The 14754-nt window shown below is 35.6% G+C and overlaps 1 protein-coding gene across 4 annotated transcripts in view; it reads left to right on the top strand.

Moving 5' to 3' along the window:
• The window catches only part of CSMD3 (CUB and Sushi multiple domains 3), a 586421-nt gene that overhangs the window by 258579 nt on the left and 313088 nt on the right, over positions 1 to 14754 (top strand). For all 4 annotated transcript variants that reach the window (XM_054290025.1, XM_054289307.1, XM_054288554.1 and 1 more), the window contains 2 exons: positions 1148 to 1272; positions 3513 to 3634. In XM_054290025.1, the coding sequence (XP_054146000.1) occupies positions 1148 to 1272; positions 3513 to 3634 (247 nt within the window). The remainder of the gene's footprint in view (positions 1 to 1147; positions 1273 to 3512; positions 3635 to 14754) is intronic.

The following is a 14754-nucleotide window of genomic DNA, read 5'->3' as shown; positions in this document are numbered from 1 at the left end:
TCTCAGAAAAACTTAACAAACAACAATAAAAAACAAACAAACCCAACCAATAAAAACAAGCAAAAACCCAACCCAACAAACAAACAACAAAACAAACAACCAAAACCATTTTTCTGGACTTCTTGTTTTGTCCTGAGCTGTTTCCAGCACCAGATGTCAGCTTCATATGCGAAAGTATAAAACCTTTTCAAGCCAGAATTATAACTTCATAAATTATTACAGCTAAGCACATCCAAATATGTTTTTAGAACTCTTTTATTTTCTTCCATTAATTTGAGAAACATATGCCAGTTAAATGAACAAATCCTCACATTCTAGTAACTTTCATTTGTTGTAACTTATCTAGTAGATGTTACATTGGAAATCTTGTTAGTGGCAAGAGTACAGAAACCACTTCTAAGAAGTTAAGACTTCATAGTCTTAACTTCAAACCTAATTAAAATCTTAACCTAGTAAACAAAATATAAACAATGCTATAACTAGTATTCTTACAATAATACAAATCAATATATTTTTATTAATAATATACTACTTTTTGAATACAAGAAACATTATTAATATCTAGCCCTTTTTCTCTGGCATTATGCTCCACCTTCCAATGCCCTCCAGCTCAAAAGCACTAGATTTCCTCAAGAAAAATCAGGGCTGAAAGATATTCACAGCATATTATTTATATCCTGAGGTCTTCACTGGGACAAATAAAATGTTTATAATAGGAATTTCTGCTTCAGTCTTGCAGTTGACCTTTTGCCTTTTCTTCTAGGTGATTCCCTTATATCGCTTTCCTTTTATAATTCTTTCCTAGCTTCAATTAGCATAAATAACTACTTTTAGTTACACAATGTCTAGATTTGTCAAATTTTTACTGTATGGAGGTCTGAAGTTAGGTCAGAAAATAGTCACCTGACCTCCAAATGACTGTTAAAAGAGACAAACCAGCTCCAGCCAAAGTAGGCCCAGGGAGGGCGGAACAGCGTGCACTATCAGGCTAGTACATAGCCTTCAGCATTTTACTACTGAGAGCAGAAATTTCTGGATTACACATTAGCATTGTTTGTCAAGACTATCATATCTAAAGGAATAGGAACAATGGACTTCTATCTATTTGTTAAAAAATGCTTATTTTTATGTCATTGTTTGATTTTAGCTTGGGAGCAACAGTACAGTTCTCCTGTGATGAAGATTATGTGCTACAAGGTTCCAAAAGTATCACCTGTCAGAGGATAGCTGAAGTTTTTGCTGCATGGAGTGATCATAGGCCTGTGTGTAAAGGTAAACAGAAATTCTTACCCTCACAGTGATTATTCCGTTTGGCATCTATCCATTGTTTGATAGACAATCCTATTCAATTTTTTGTAAGTACCTGAAATTTTGATCCTAGTGTCCCCACTTTCTTAATAAAAAAAGATTCTCCTATGCTGTTTTGTTTAACATGAACCTTGTATTTCAGCATGCTTGCTTCAGTAGGCGACTTACATTATAAATTTTGCTTTGTAAGGAGCTGACACAAACCTATCGCACCCTAATTTTTAGAACTTATCAAGATGGATATCAAAATTGCAGTGATTTAATATAAAACCAGTAATTCATCAAGCTTCCTCATTACTCATTTTATAAGCAGATAAGAAATTCTTGAGTTTATAATAGGTAAGTAGTGGAGTAACAAGTCTACACCTGGTTTTGACCCCAAGCAAATGGATAAAGGGCAAAAAATTCAGTGAAAGAAGAAAAGCACAAAAAAATTTTGCTGAAAATATTTGATGACCTAATACAGCAGCAAGTGGTATAATGAATATGTGAATCATGGAATGAAAGTATTAATGTCTAGGTATAGATCAGGTATTAATATATAATGAAAATCTTAATTTGCACAAATACACAGAAATTGTCCTAATCACAACAGGGTTTTCTTTTCTGGATTTCAAACTTAAAGTACTGGAAACAAGTGTCTGTTAGGAATATTTAAAATAAGTACAAATAATAGACATTGTGTGTCAAAGACACAGATTTCATTCCACTGTAGAACAACATGGTTCCTTTGAGACCTTCACTATGAGGCTACACCAAGAAAAGGCAGCAAACAGAGCTCATAATTCTTCTGCAGTACACTGGCAAAGGAGCTGTGCTTTACATCCCAACTCTGCCCCAAAGGATGGACTCACATGTTCAGATGGAGCAGCAAATTTTCTAGAACACTCACTGTTTTTCCTCTCCTGACTTCCCACAAGCTGCAAGAAGTCATACAATTTCTTATTAAATATAGAGACAAAAATGCTTTGCATTAGTGTTGCTGGTGACCCTAATGTGTTCAGCAACTGATCCTAAACGAGGAGCCTCCCTCTCACCTCTCTACCCTCTACTTCTTTCCAAGCAGCTGGTGTGACTTTGAACACACTCATCACCAGAGAACTGCTTCTCTGAGGGTGGTACATTCCTTCTAGAGAGTAACGTGAGTGAAGGAACAAGCCTTCATCCAGCAGCAGCTGCATCCTGTGTTCAGCATTGATCAAATACATATGCTATGTGGAAGTGCAATGCAACTCTCGGATTATTTCACATATCTAAGTGTCAATTTGTTTTATTCAATTATGCAAGTCAGTCTGTCAGAATACAGTGGAAGAAATAGTTCTTTAGGTTTTGCAGTTTATGTGGTGTCATAATAATCACTGGAGAAATAGGATAGGCTCATGTTTAGTTGAGGTTGCTTGTCAGTTTTACATCTTCATACAGGAAAAGGTAACCAGTAGGGCATTCAGCAAAGATCTGAATATCAAGGAAAGAACAATAAAAGTGTTATTGACTTCAACAGACTAGGAATTTAGTGCCTTGAAAGTGTCACTTGAAAGCACAAAGGACACAGTTTATATCCTTTGTATTATTCATGACAGAGATGCAAGCTATGTAAATAAGAAATTTTTTTTACTGACATGCTATTGTAAATAACCATACAGACTTTGAATTGAAAATAAATACTCTTTGTAATCTTTGGAAATAGATAACACTGTTTTGTGCTAGTCTAACTTTTACAAGATTCATTTAAATTTTTCAGTGCTTTGGCTGTTGATTCAATGGGTTGTACAGGGGTTATAGAAGAAAAAAATGCTGACATGCCATACACCAACACTATGCACAAAAAACCCACCTCTGCACAGTGATAAAGGTTTCTACTATTTAAATTTGTCTTTCAAGACATTAGTGAAGGTGTAATAAGTTAGTCTTTGAAGAATTTTGAAAATAAATAGGGAAGATTCTGTTACTGTATTTACTGTATTTCCTCAAAATATTTTCAACATTTTTTAAGATTGTAAGTTTAGACACAAGAAATCTATTTTTTTTTTGTCAGAATAATTAAACGGGAATGTTCTGTTCTATTCTCTTGTAAGAGGTGATTCTGGTTTTGTTCAGTGGTATTTTAATTCCTCATAGTTTGATTAGAGTAAGTTAGAGATCAGTTTATGAACCTGCTACATGTGTTTTACATGTGAATTAAAAGATGAACTTTCTTTTTGCAGTCAAAACTTGTGGATCCAATCTTCAGGGGCCTGGAGGCACTTTCACATCACCCAATTTTCCATTTCAATATGACAGCAATGCTCAATGTGTGTGGGTCATCACAGCTATCAATACCAATAAGGTAAGTTTAATATTCTGACTTTTCTTGAAAAAAAAACCCAAAACAAACAAATCCCTCCCTCCACCTCCACCCCCCAACCCTAAACCAACCAAACAAAAGCACACGGGGTCCATAACACTTTTCACTAATATGATTTATCCCTACAGTCCAGGTTTTGTGCTAGGTACATTTCAGATATTTTGAAGAAATGTCTGACACCAGATGAGTATGGACAGATGTTAAAACCTCTTGTTTCCCCTAAGATAGTTTTAGTTTTTGTGTGCCAAGTAGATACTCTCATGCTTTTTATGTCACTCTCTAACTTAATTCCCAGAAGCAACTATCCAATGGTATGAGGCAATTTCATGGGCCCACTAGTATTGTGTTATAAGTGGAAGAGCTACTTTGTGTGTGTTTATATCATGTTTGGCCTTTGACTGTGTGAGAAATCACTGAAGTTCCTGAATTCACTTTCCCTTTGTGAGGAACTGTTTTGAAGATGTTTATTCTATTGTCTGAACCGTTGTATTAAAATCCCATGTACTTTATACCTACACTTTAAAGCAAAAGTACTGAGAGTTCTGATAATGTCAAATGAGTCAAAGTGGAGCAATTAAGCTAAGTTATGACACCAGTTGTCTTTAATCTCAAGAACTAAACACCTGGAAGCAATGGCTATATTCTATTTGCAGGTGTATCATTTTGTGTGAACTGAGTGTAATGGACTTGTTTAGACGTAATGAAACATAAATTAGCTGTGCAGCTCAGGAATGTTTTATGAAAGACTATCATCATCTGTGTTTTCTGGTACAAGGACATATTTTACCTCTAAATTTTGTTTTATATTGCCATCTGCATCACACTCCATTAACTGCTCAGCCAGGCCTATAAGGCCCACTCCTTTGCACCTGAATTCATCAGAGGACTCAGTGAAAATCTGACTATTTTCAAAATTTCAAAAACCATTTGGCTACACTGGCGTATTTTTCACTCTAATTTTACAAAGTCCTGTGTGGAAGCCATCTCTATGTTCCACTTCAGTAAAAGAAAAAAGGATATTTATACAACTGATTAGAATTTGATAATCAAAATTGTAAATGCGTTTAGTGAGGAGGTCATTTGTTTGTTTGATCCTTGTTCCAGGGACCACTAATCAAATTTATCCAATTTATAGGTCATAAAAAAAGTGTGAAGAGTTCTTGAAAAATTATTCAGTCTCTGTTCCACAGATGGGCAAAAAGTTCAAAAGTAATATTTAAGATTTCTCATCCCAAAGAATTTTCCTATTTTTACTTCTTTAATTTAAAACTATTTGTGAGCAAGATGAAATCTGTATACATGTCTAGAATTTCTGAAAGTTTTGTCAAATGTGCCAGCTGAATTTAGTATCATACCATTTGAGGAAATTAAACACAGCTACCACACTTTGTACAAGTCATCTAAATGGACTGAAAATTTTCAATGAGCAGTTGAATGAACTTAAGACCCATTAGACCATACTTTGCATAAAATGGTTTCCTTTCTTAAATGCACCAAGTGCATGTCTACATAAAAAAAAAAGAAAAGCCAAATAAGATTTTAGACATTCCACCATTGGTAGAAGCAAACCCTTGAGCTCAAAAACTGGTACATATTTATTGGCAAGTCACAGGTGAGTGATATTAAGCTTTAAGATATTAATGACTTGGAGATTGTTAAGGATTACACTCTGCTGGTGATATTCATGTCTCAATGCTGCCTTCCTTCTCCCTCCCTGCCAATTCACAAGATGGTGATACAGTGTTAGCTCAAAACCTCAGAACTTTGTTTTTACCAAAATTATTTTAATGGGAATATTTAAAAACATTATTACTCAGTCTTATTTTCCTTTGAAATTTCCACTTTCTGAATTTACAGAACTGGAGAAAATTAATTGAATAAATGCTTTGTCTCTGCTTGTCAGTGTGGTTGACAGAGTTACAGAATGATTGAGGTTGGAACGAACCTCTGGAAATCTCGTAGTTGAACTCCACTGCTCAAGCAGAGCTGCCTAGAAGCAGCTGCCCAGACTTCAATATCTCAGAAGATGATGTCCCCATAATCTCTCTGGGCAACCCAAGCTAGTGCTTGCTCACCCCACAGGGGAAACTATTTCCTGATGTTCAGAAGGAACCTCCTGTGTGTTAGTCTGTGCCCTCTGCCTCCGGTCCTGTCACTGGTCCCCGCTGGAAAGAGTTTAGTTTCATCTTCTTTACATCCTCCGGTCAGGAGTTTATAGACATTGAGATTCAGTGATCCTCTTCTTTAGTGTAAGCAGGCTGGGCTGTCTCAACCTTACACGAAAGAAGTTCCAATCCCTTAATCTTTTTAGTGCCCCATCACTGCACTTACTCTAGAAGCTTCCTGTTTTGCTTGTACTGGGCAGGTGCAATTGTTTGCCTTTCTCTCAAAACACTTGAAAAAAACCCAAGTTATTCCACATATAAAAATTCAAATTCTAATGAAAATAAAATTGGCCCTCTCTTTAGTCAGAGATCATTCCTGCTATAGTTCAAATAAAATGTGCTTAAGCTTTATTCTACACTGATTTTTTTTTTTTTTTCATGAAACTGTAAATACTGCAGAATAGCATATGATCATATGAAAACTGTCCTAGTACTTGAACAGTTCCATATTCTTACATGGAACACCATATAAGAATACACACAGTTTTAATATTTGGGGATGAATCAGAACTCCTGTATTTAACCTCTGCTGGCTCAGTAAAATACTTCAGTATATGTAAGCTTCAGTTTGATTTTATTTACAAAGAAGAGTTTCAGTAGCATGGATGGCTACTGTAGGAGTGACTTCTCTAGGAAGAGATCAGAAGTGGCCCCCATATCAGACTGAGACAGTTCCAGCTGACTCCAAGACAGACCCACTATAGGACACCATCAGGCAAGCTGGTGGCATCTCTGTGATAATTTATTTGAGTAAGGGCAAAAAAAGGCTGTACAAGAGCAGCTGAAGGAGGTGAATGACAATACTCAAGAGAAATAACCGCCCAGACACTACAGGCAGAGCAGAAGGAGTGGAAGAAGGCACTCCATGTGCTGGATCAGGGATTCCCCTGGAGCCTCTGTAGGGTGCCATTGATGCAGGCTGTCCCCCACAGCTCACAGAGTCCACGGTGGAGCAGAGATCCATCTGTGGTGAGCGCAGGACATGTGCCTGAAGAGGGGGGTGAGCCTGAAGGAAGCTGTGACCCCGCAGAGAGCCCAAGGTGGATCAGGTTTCTGACAGGACCTGTGACCCCGTGGGAGGAGCACACTGGAACAGATTTTGAAGAACTGCAGCCTTGTGGGAGAGACCTGTGTTGGAGAAGGGTGTGAAGAACTATTCCCTGTGGGAGGCCTCTAACTCTGGAGCAGGGAAAGAGCATGAGGAGGAAGGAGCAGCACAGATGAAGTGTTACAAACTGACTGCAGCCCCCATTTCACATTCCCCTTTGCCACTTTGGGAGAGAGGAGGGGGCAGAAGAGTCAAGAACAAAAACTGAATTTGAGCCCATGAAGAAAGGGATTGGGATGATGGTGGGTTTATATTTGTTCTTATTTGTCACTTTCCTACTCTAATTTTAATTGTCAGTAACTAAAACAAGTTTTCCCTAGATTGAGTTTGTTTTGCCTATGACACTAATTAGTGAGCAATCTCCCTGTCCTTATCTTGTCCCGTGGGCTTTTTCATCCAGTTTTCTCAATCTGTGCTGCTGAGGGATAGTGATGGAGTGACTTGGTGAGCATCTGACAGGCAGCTAAAGTTAAATTAGCACACCTTGCATATTTATCTGTCCTCTTAAATATTTAAATACTCTGAAGATATAGTGTGAAAACAATAATTAAGAACAGGTCACTTATTTCAAATGAGATATGAACATTTAGATAAAGCCATATCAAGGAATACCTGTTTGTTGGTGGTACATTAGTATTATACCAGTAATAAGAATACAAAGAAGTAATGTTAGGTTAAGCAAGAAATTTTATTTTAAAGTATAAGTTGGACACTGTTCCTGAACTTCTCTAATCTACTACTGAAATTACTGCACTCTGAGTTGATTCATCATGGGCACATTGTAGTGCTAAGAGCTATATTATAATAGCTTCAGTATTACCCAGAAAATACAATTCTTTGCATGGTGTTGGTTGAAATAATAGCTTTTGATATTGCAATGAAATGCAGATACACAAGAATTATGGAGTTTTTAAACTAAGGAACAGATAAAAGGTTTACAATGTTATCTGGAACAATATTCAGATATGTTTATAGTTTTCAGAAAAGGTGTCTTGCACTGATTAGAAGAACATTACCTTGTTGAGATTAAAAGAAAAAGAGATCTTTTCACAAGTTAGATCAATTTATTTTTATGATATATTGAGGAACTTGAATGTATAAAGTCTTTGCTTCTATAATCAGTGGTTTAACATGTTTGGTTTTTATTCATGCTAAAATTGCCTTACTGTTCTGAACACAATATTCCAGGCCTTGTATGACTGCTAGAAATATAAATTGGGAGAAATAATGGGTAAAACAAGTATTAACTGTGTCATGAAGTAGAATTATAGTGGAGAATATGTATCATAATTGTAGTGAAGGATCCTGTGGTGGGTTTTTTGTAATTTTTCGTAATTTTTGCTTCTGTTCTGTGTTGTGAAAATGTATTTTTGGATTTGATGTAGGAAACTTTGTTTTCTGTTTAATTTATTTAGGGTTTTTTGGTTGTTCTGAGTGAAGATTTTATTTTGAATATGGATTTTAATGATGTTTTGTGCCTTGAAGTCAAAAACCTCATTGATGTATAAATGAAGATTTGTCATTAGGAGGTTTTTATAATGACTACAACAAATAATGTGATGGTATTCATTATAAAATGACAATATTTACAATATTCTACATCACAGCTGTGAGAACCAGGATGACTTCATCATCCTGGTACTTCAGGGCTGCTACTTGTTGCATAATTTGCAGCAAAATAGCTGAGAAATGGAGAATCTTTTAAGGGAGAATGCAACAGATGAAAGACCCTGAAAGGCTCTTTAACTCTAGTATAAATGGCTTTATGCAAGACTGAATCTAGGTAATTTTCTCCCAAACTGCTTTCGAAATATGTTTGATAACAGCACCATATAGTTGAATGAAATGTTTCCCCAGTCAATTATCTGCCTCCTTATCTTTGTACTGCATTATAATAGGTCTCTCGCCTCATACATTTTCTTAGATATACTGTTCATGCCCAAGCCTTGTTGACAGTGGAGTACGGCCAACTAAAACCCTCAAACATGGCCAGAGATGACAGTGAGTTCACTATTGAAAAGTAGAATAAAAATTATTTATGAAAATAAAGTCATGTGGATGGACTCAAAATTAAAAGTCATTGATGAAGGTGCATTGACACATCTGATGTTATCAGTGAGATCCTCGTATTTTCATTGTTCTTATGCATGTTTTCTGCATTCTTATATTAGGATCCTGTTCTCTGGAGCTGATCTGTTTAAGAGAAAACAACTAATTTTTCAATAATTAATATTGTGATTAGAATATTTATAACGATGATGTACAAAGCTCTTAATAATCATTCAGTGGAGAAAGAAATATGAGCAATTGATACATAACTTTACAACAGTGAAATATCGATGGCTGCCTGTATGGTATCACACAAACATATTCTTCAAACCTTCTCAATGCCTTACCTTGCTTTGCTGCCCTCTTAGGAGGGAATTTTCAAATTCTCTGTGAAGTTCAGTACCTGAACATGTAAGTCTTTTCCAACAGTATATGATAAAGGAAATTATGGACAGTTTTCCCATTTCTGGGTTGTCCTAATATGTTTTCCATGAAGTGTTTTATATACACCAATGAAGTGATTGTTGCCACTTTTATCCATGGCTACTCTGGAATCAACAAAAGCTTTGTTGATGAAAAATAGCAAAGCTTTAATTACAGGGATCTACTTGAAAGAACATAAAGGAAAATCTTATCTGTCTTGGAACTCTGAAGAAGCAAGAAAATTTAAACTTTACTTGTCTTCAGCTGTGCTGCACATATTATTAATCCTTGGATCCCTTAAAAAAATTCTTGTGAATATCTGAGCAGAAATGAGAACAAGAGTTTCTCAGTTTGGACTCCATTTCATTACATCTCTAACATCTAGTAAGGGAAATGATACCTGAATATCTTTTGGGATACTGTATGAACTCATCAGTTAGATTCTGGACCATGCTACATATTGCCAGTAATTTATTCTGACATTAGGTAACGGGATAATTTTATGTTTACATTTTGAGTAGAAAACTGTATTTTCAAGATTTAATTCCCATCTCCTCCCCAATGCATTTTCTTGTACTTCTTTTCTCCTTAAAAATTAAAACCTATTTTCCTTTCATTGTTTTGTATGAAAGAAAAAGAAAAGGAAGGAAGGAATTACTACAAAATGATGAATTTTAAATTTAATGCCAGGCTAAAATACCAGTGAAATGTGAAATAGGGCTAAAGTTAACCATAGAAGAATACCAGTGAAATCTGAATTAGGGCTAAAGTTAACCAAAGTTCAACTCTTATGGATTATACTTGCTGATTTTTTTCTAATCCAGAGTGGCAGAAACACTGTGGAAAATGTCAGTGCTAGAATGGCAGACTTTCTGACAGATCTCAACCACATTCACACCACATATCATTCATCACCAAGCATCAAGAAGGAGAAAAATAAGCAAAAGGGTTGCTTTAAAAAAAATCAAGCTTTTTTTTTAGAATTGTAAGAAGAAATTAAATATGGTGAGCTAACTGCTAAATTTAGATGGATCAGAAAACTAGGTCCTGGTACTGTTAGTTTTATATGCGAGGAATTTTTTTTTTTTTAAATTTACCTGTATGTTATCTTTTGTCATCACCATATTCTATCTTGAATGATATTTCAATCATAAAAATCTCCTTACTGGTTGCATAAATACATTCTTTAAAATGTATTCTTTAGAATATAGGTTTTTGAAAGTTTGACAGTGTTCACATTGTTGTCCTTTTATCTATCAAATTTTGAAATAATTTTCAAATTAAGAATGACATGCTTGAGAGCTGGGAGATAACTGACTTTTGTTTTTGGCTTTAGGGTTTTTTTAATTATTATACTTGCTAAGGTTTTTTAGTTTTTGGAAGTTTTTTTTTCATTTGGTTCTTTGGGTTTCTATGTGGATGTCAGTTGTCAGGAAATCTATAATCTGAGTTTTGTTGAAATGGCAGAGCTTACTGAAAATTTAAAACATCTGTTTCCAATTGCTGTAGTCCTTTACTTTCTAAGAAACTGTCTGAATAATTCAAAGTAACTGGGAAATTCCTCACATGACATTTTCTGCAAGTCTGGAGAATTATACTGAGGGAATATATTGCAACCATTACTGAAATAATATTAAATATTGTTGTAATTTAATCGCTTTGTATTTAAATAGTCTTTTTTTAAAATATGTTTTTACATTCAATTCTTCCCTTCCTCCTTCCTTATGGCCTTAAGTTGCTGTTTTCTTCCTGCAAGAAAAATGAATCTTTCAATTTCTGAGCTTTCTTGCTTTTAGACCAAGCCAAAAATAAGCAAAAAAAAAATTCAGAAAAGCACTGAGTATTTACATTTAATTTTCCACAGCTGTGTTATTTTGTTAACCATGTCAAAACTGTCAGTGGAACATTTCCTAAGCTTGCTGTTAAGCCTAAACCCAGTTGCCATCCATATTTAATCAGGTTAACAGCATAAATCTCAAGCAGGCAGGGTGCTTCAGCATGAATTCAAAGATCCATTTCATGAAGTTTCTTTTGGTCAGGTCTGTTGGAACAAAGCACACTGCAACTCTTTTTCACAAGCAAATTCCTCAAACTTGGCATTTCCTAAGCCTAGTGTGAAGCTGTACTGTGGGTGTTACAGTCAGTGAAATGATTAAAAAAGTATGAACATACTCAACTTGTTCTAAACTTATATTTTCCACATAATTTTGTTCTTCATCCATTCAGATTGAAAAGGCTGCTCTTGTATTTATCTATATTAGAGAATGCATTTTTATCTTATATGAAACTAGAAAGTATAAATATATATTTTCGTTCTGTTCAGAACACAATAAATTTCTTTGTGCTGTTGGCTACGCTATTCTTCCACATTGTTCGTGTACATTTTGATCCAGTTAAAATATCTGAGTCACATATATACTACAGTTAAAAACTCTTGGAAATATATGTGGACAGAGGGGAGATTCTCTCAGCAGAATAAGAGCACAGTAGGGAATCCAGCTATTCCTATGCCAGGAAGCTAACAGGTTTGGCTATGAGGGAACATGCTAAGCTGTTAAAAAAGAGAATTTGGAGTCAGGAAGTCTGTGCAGTAGTAGAGGGATAAATGACTTGTCGCTTCATCCTGAAATTTGGCTAAAGGTCTTCATTATGAAAAGAGGATGGGTTCATTATCTTAATTATTGTAAACTTTTTTTCCTGCTATGTCTGTGACTATAGGAGTGATGTTTCACCCTCTGAAAACATGAGCATAGGGAATGGGTGAGATTGTGCTTATTGCAATAGCTACAACAAAAGTAATTATTTCTCTTTGAGCCATTAGCAATAATAGATTTTAGCTGTTGCCTGTGTTTACTATACCTGGAGCTATTAACTCCACCCTTCAATAAAACTTTATGTAAAATTAAATGTGAAATTTGAATTTTAGTTCTGTTTGACTTTTTATGAATTCCCAAATCTGGTCTCAGTTACCAATTGTCTCACACCAATTCTAAATGTAAACATTTTTCTTACTTTTACTTATCATGAGTATCCACACCCAAGCTAGAACTTTTAAAAAGATTTATGAATATGACTAAGAGACTGTGATAGCGAATTTCCAGTGCTTGTACTGTGAGCATTTGAGATATTTTGGTCTTTTTGGTTTGATGAATTTTTGGCACAGAACTTGTCACTTTTCTCCATGGTTGAGTTCACTTGGTTGCTCTTGTGAGTGATCTTTACAGGAAATTGTTCTGCTCAATATATACCTTTTTGTGATATTAGACTGGGAAATAGAGCTGATAGTAGTTTGTTTGATTGTTTTTCTGTTTTCTACGGTGGGACTCCTTCAAAGGCTCATGGTTACCATTCTATGGTGTGATAATCTTGGCTGTCAGATGCTCGCCAGACTAATCTGTAATGCTCCTTCCTCAACAGGACAGGGGCAGAAAATATGAAGAAAAAGCTCACAGATAAAAATAAGGACCGGAAGATCGATCACTAGATACTCTCATATGCAAAGCAGACTCAGCTTGTAGAAATTAATAAAATTAACTGACAATTAAATCAGAATAAAATGGTTAAAATAAGAAGAAGTCTTAATCAGCACCTTCATCTCACCCTGCAGTACCTCTGCTCCCAAAATCTTTCCTTGTAAATACAATACACATTTGGAGTGGAACCTGAAGACTTGTTCTGAGACTTAGGTCACAGTATGATTCCCATTTTCCCATCCCTTTCAGGATGTGTGGCTGCCCATCAGGTTAGGCTGACATCAGTTAGTGACCTCTCTGCTTTCTTTTGGAACAGATGGCTTACCCTCTGTGGGATAAAAAAGTGCAGATTTCTATGCTGGGTGCAAGGATATCCTTCTGAGTAACTACAGAGAGGAAGAACCAAAGCAGGGACAAGTAAATTTGAAGTCCCCAGGCCCTTCTTATGATTCTAATTATTTTACTATTTGAGAATAATAATTTTTTTTCTTTTTGTAAACTCTGACACTGAGCTTAGTTTTTTGAGAGAAAGATGATTGTGATTTTTTCATTGTGGTTTTATAAATTAGTTCATTTTCCTTCTTATACCTATTACTGTCTCCTTATAATGGTCCAGGCTAATCATACATCCTTTCAGGCTATCTAGAGCATCTTTACCTCCCTTTATCTCCATAGCTGTGAAAGTAAAAAGAAAAAATAAATCTGCAAAGCAGCTCTCCAGCTGGATGGACCCCACTATGTATGGGTATGTGGGATAGTTCCTGCCCAGAGACTTGACTCTGCAACAACTTCCCTTTGTTGAACTTTGTTTTAATGGTCCATTTTTCCAGCCTGTTGATGTCCCTCTTCATGGCAGCATGACCCTCTGGCCTATTAACTGCTCATCCCTTCTCAGTTGCTGTGGCATTCTGCCCCATCATCTAGATAACCTATGAAGGTGTTAAAGAAGACTTGTCCCAATATTGACTCCTGAGACACAACATGAGTTATTGGCCCCTAGCAAGACTTTGTGTCACTGATAACCATCCTCTTGGCCCAGACTTTTTCAATCCACCTTGCTGTCTGCTAAGCCCACACATCAAAGCTTGTCTGTTAATATCTTGACAATGCCAAAGGCCTACTTGAAGCTCAGGTGGAAAATATCCACTGCTTTTCTTTTGGCCACCAGGTGAGTCATTTAATTATAGAAGTCTATCAAAGTTTGCCAAGCATGACTTCCCCTTGGTAAAGCCATGCTGACTACTCCTGATGATTTTCTTGTCCTTGATTTTCCAGGATTAGCTACTCCATGGTAGCAGTAATATTAAATAAAATTATACCTAGTGTAAACAATTTAGATAAAATTATAGCTAAGTCTTATAATAAATGGTTGATTCAATATTTTTTCCTTCTGAAACTATTCTTCTATGATCAAATGTATGATAACACAATTATTTTGATGGAAGGACCTGTGATTCTATGGAAAATTTTGGTGATAAAGCTGATCAATCAGACAGTGATATTTCCTTAGCTTGTACCATCAGATATAAATGCCCATTATTTACTTACTGGGAAATATTCAGACATCCTCAGCACAAAAGCAATTAGCCATCCTGAGGGCATATGAGGACACTCAGATACAAACAGGATGTGTTTTCTTCTCCTTGCCTAGTTTCACTTCTACAAGTTACAAAGGCAACGAGACATCATTAAGAGTCTTTAGGTAGCTTTTTTTCTTGCTAGAATAATAATGAAAAATAGAGAAAATAGGTATCTTGTGAATATTTTTCAGTGAGATGGATTTCTTATGTTTTGTTCTCATAATATGTAACTGAAAAGGAACCAATTAAACTATTGTTATGTTACAGAACAGTCTTGGATATGTTACATTCTTAGAAGGATGTT

Source organism: Melozone crissalis, unplaced genomic scaffold (genome assembly GCF_028551555.1).
Source record: "Melozone crissalis strain CALT ecotype California unplaced genomic scaffold, PUWL_Pcris_2 ptg000002l_1, whole genome shotgun sequence".
NCBI classification, from domain to species: domain Eukaryota; kingdom Metazoa; phylum Chordata; class Aves; order Passeriformes; family Passerellidae; genus Melozone; species Melozone crissalis.
The sequence above is the reverse complement of the archived record's forward strand: the minus strand, read 5'-3'. Positions and strand labels throughout refer to the sequence as shown.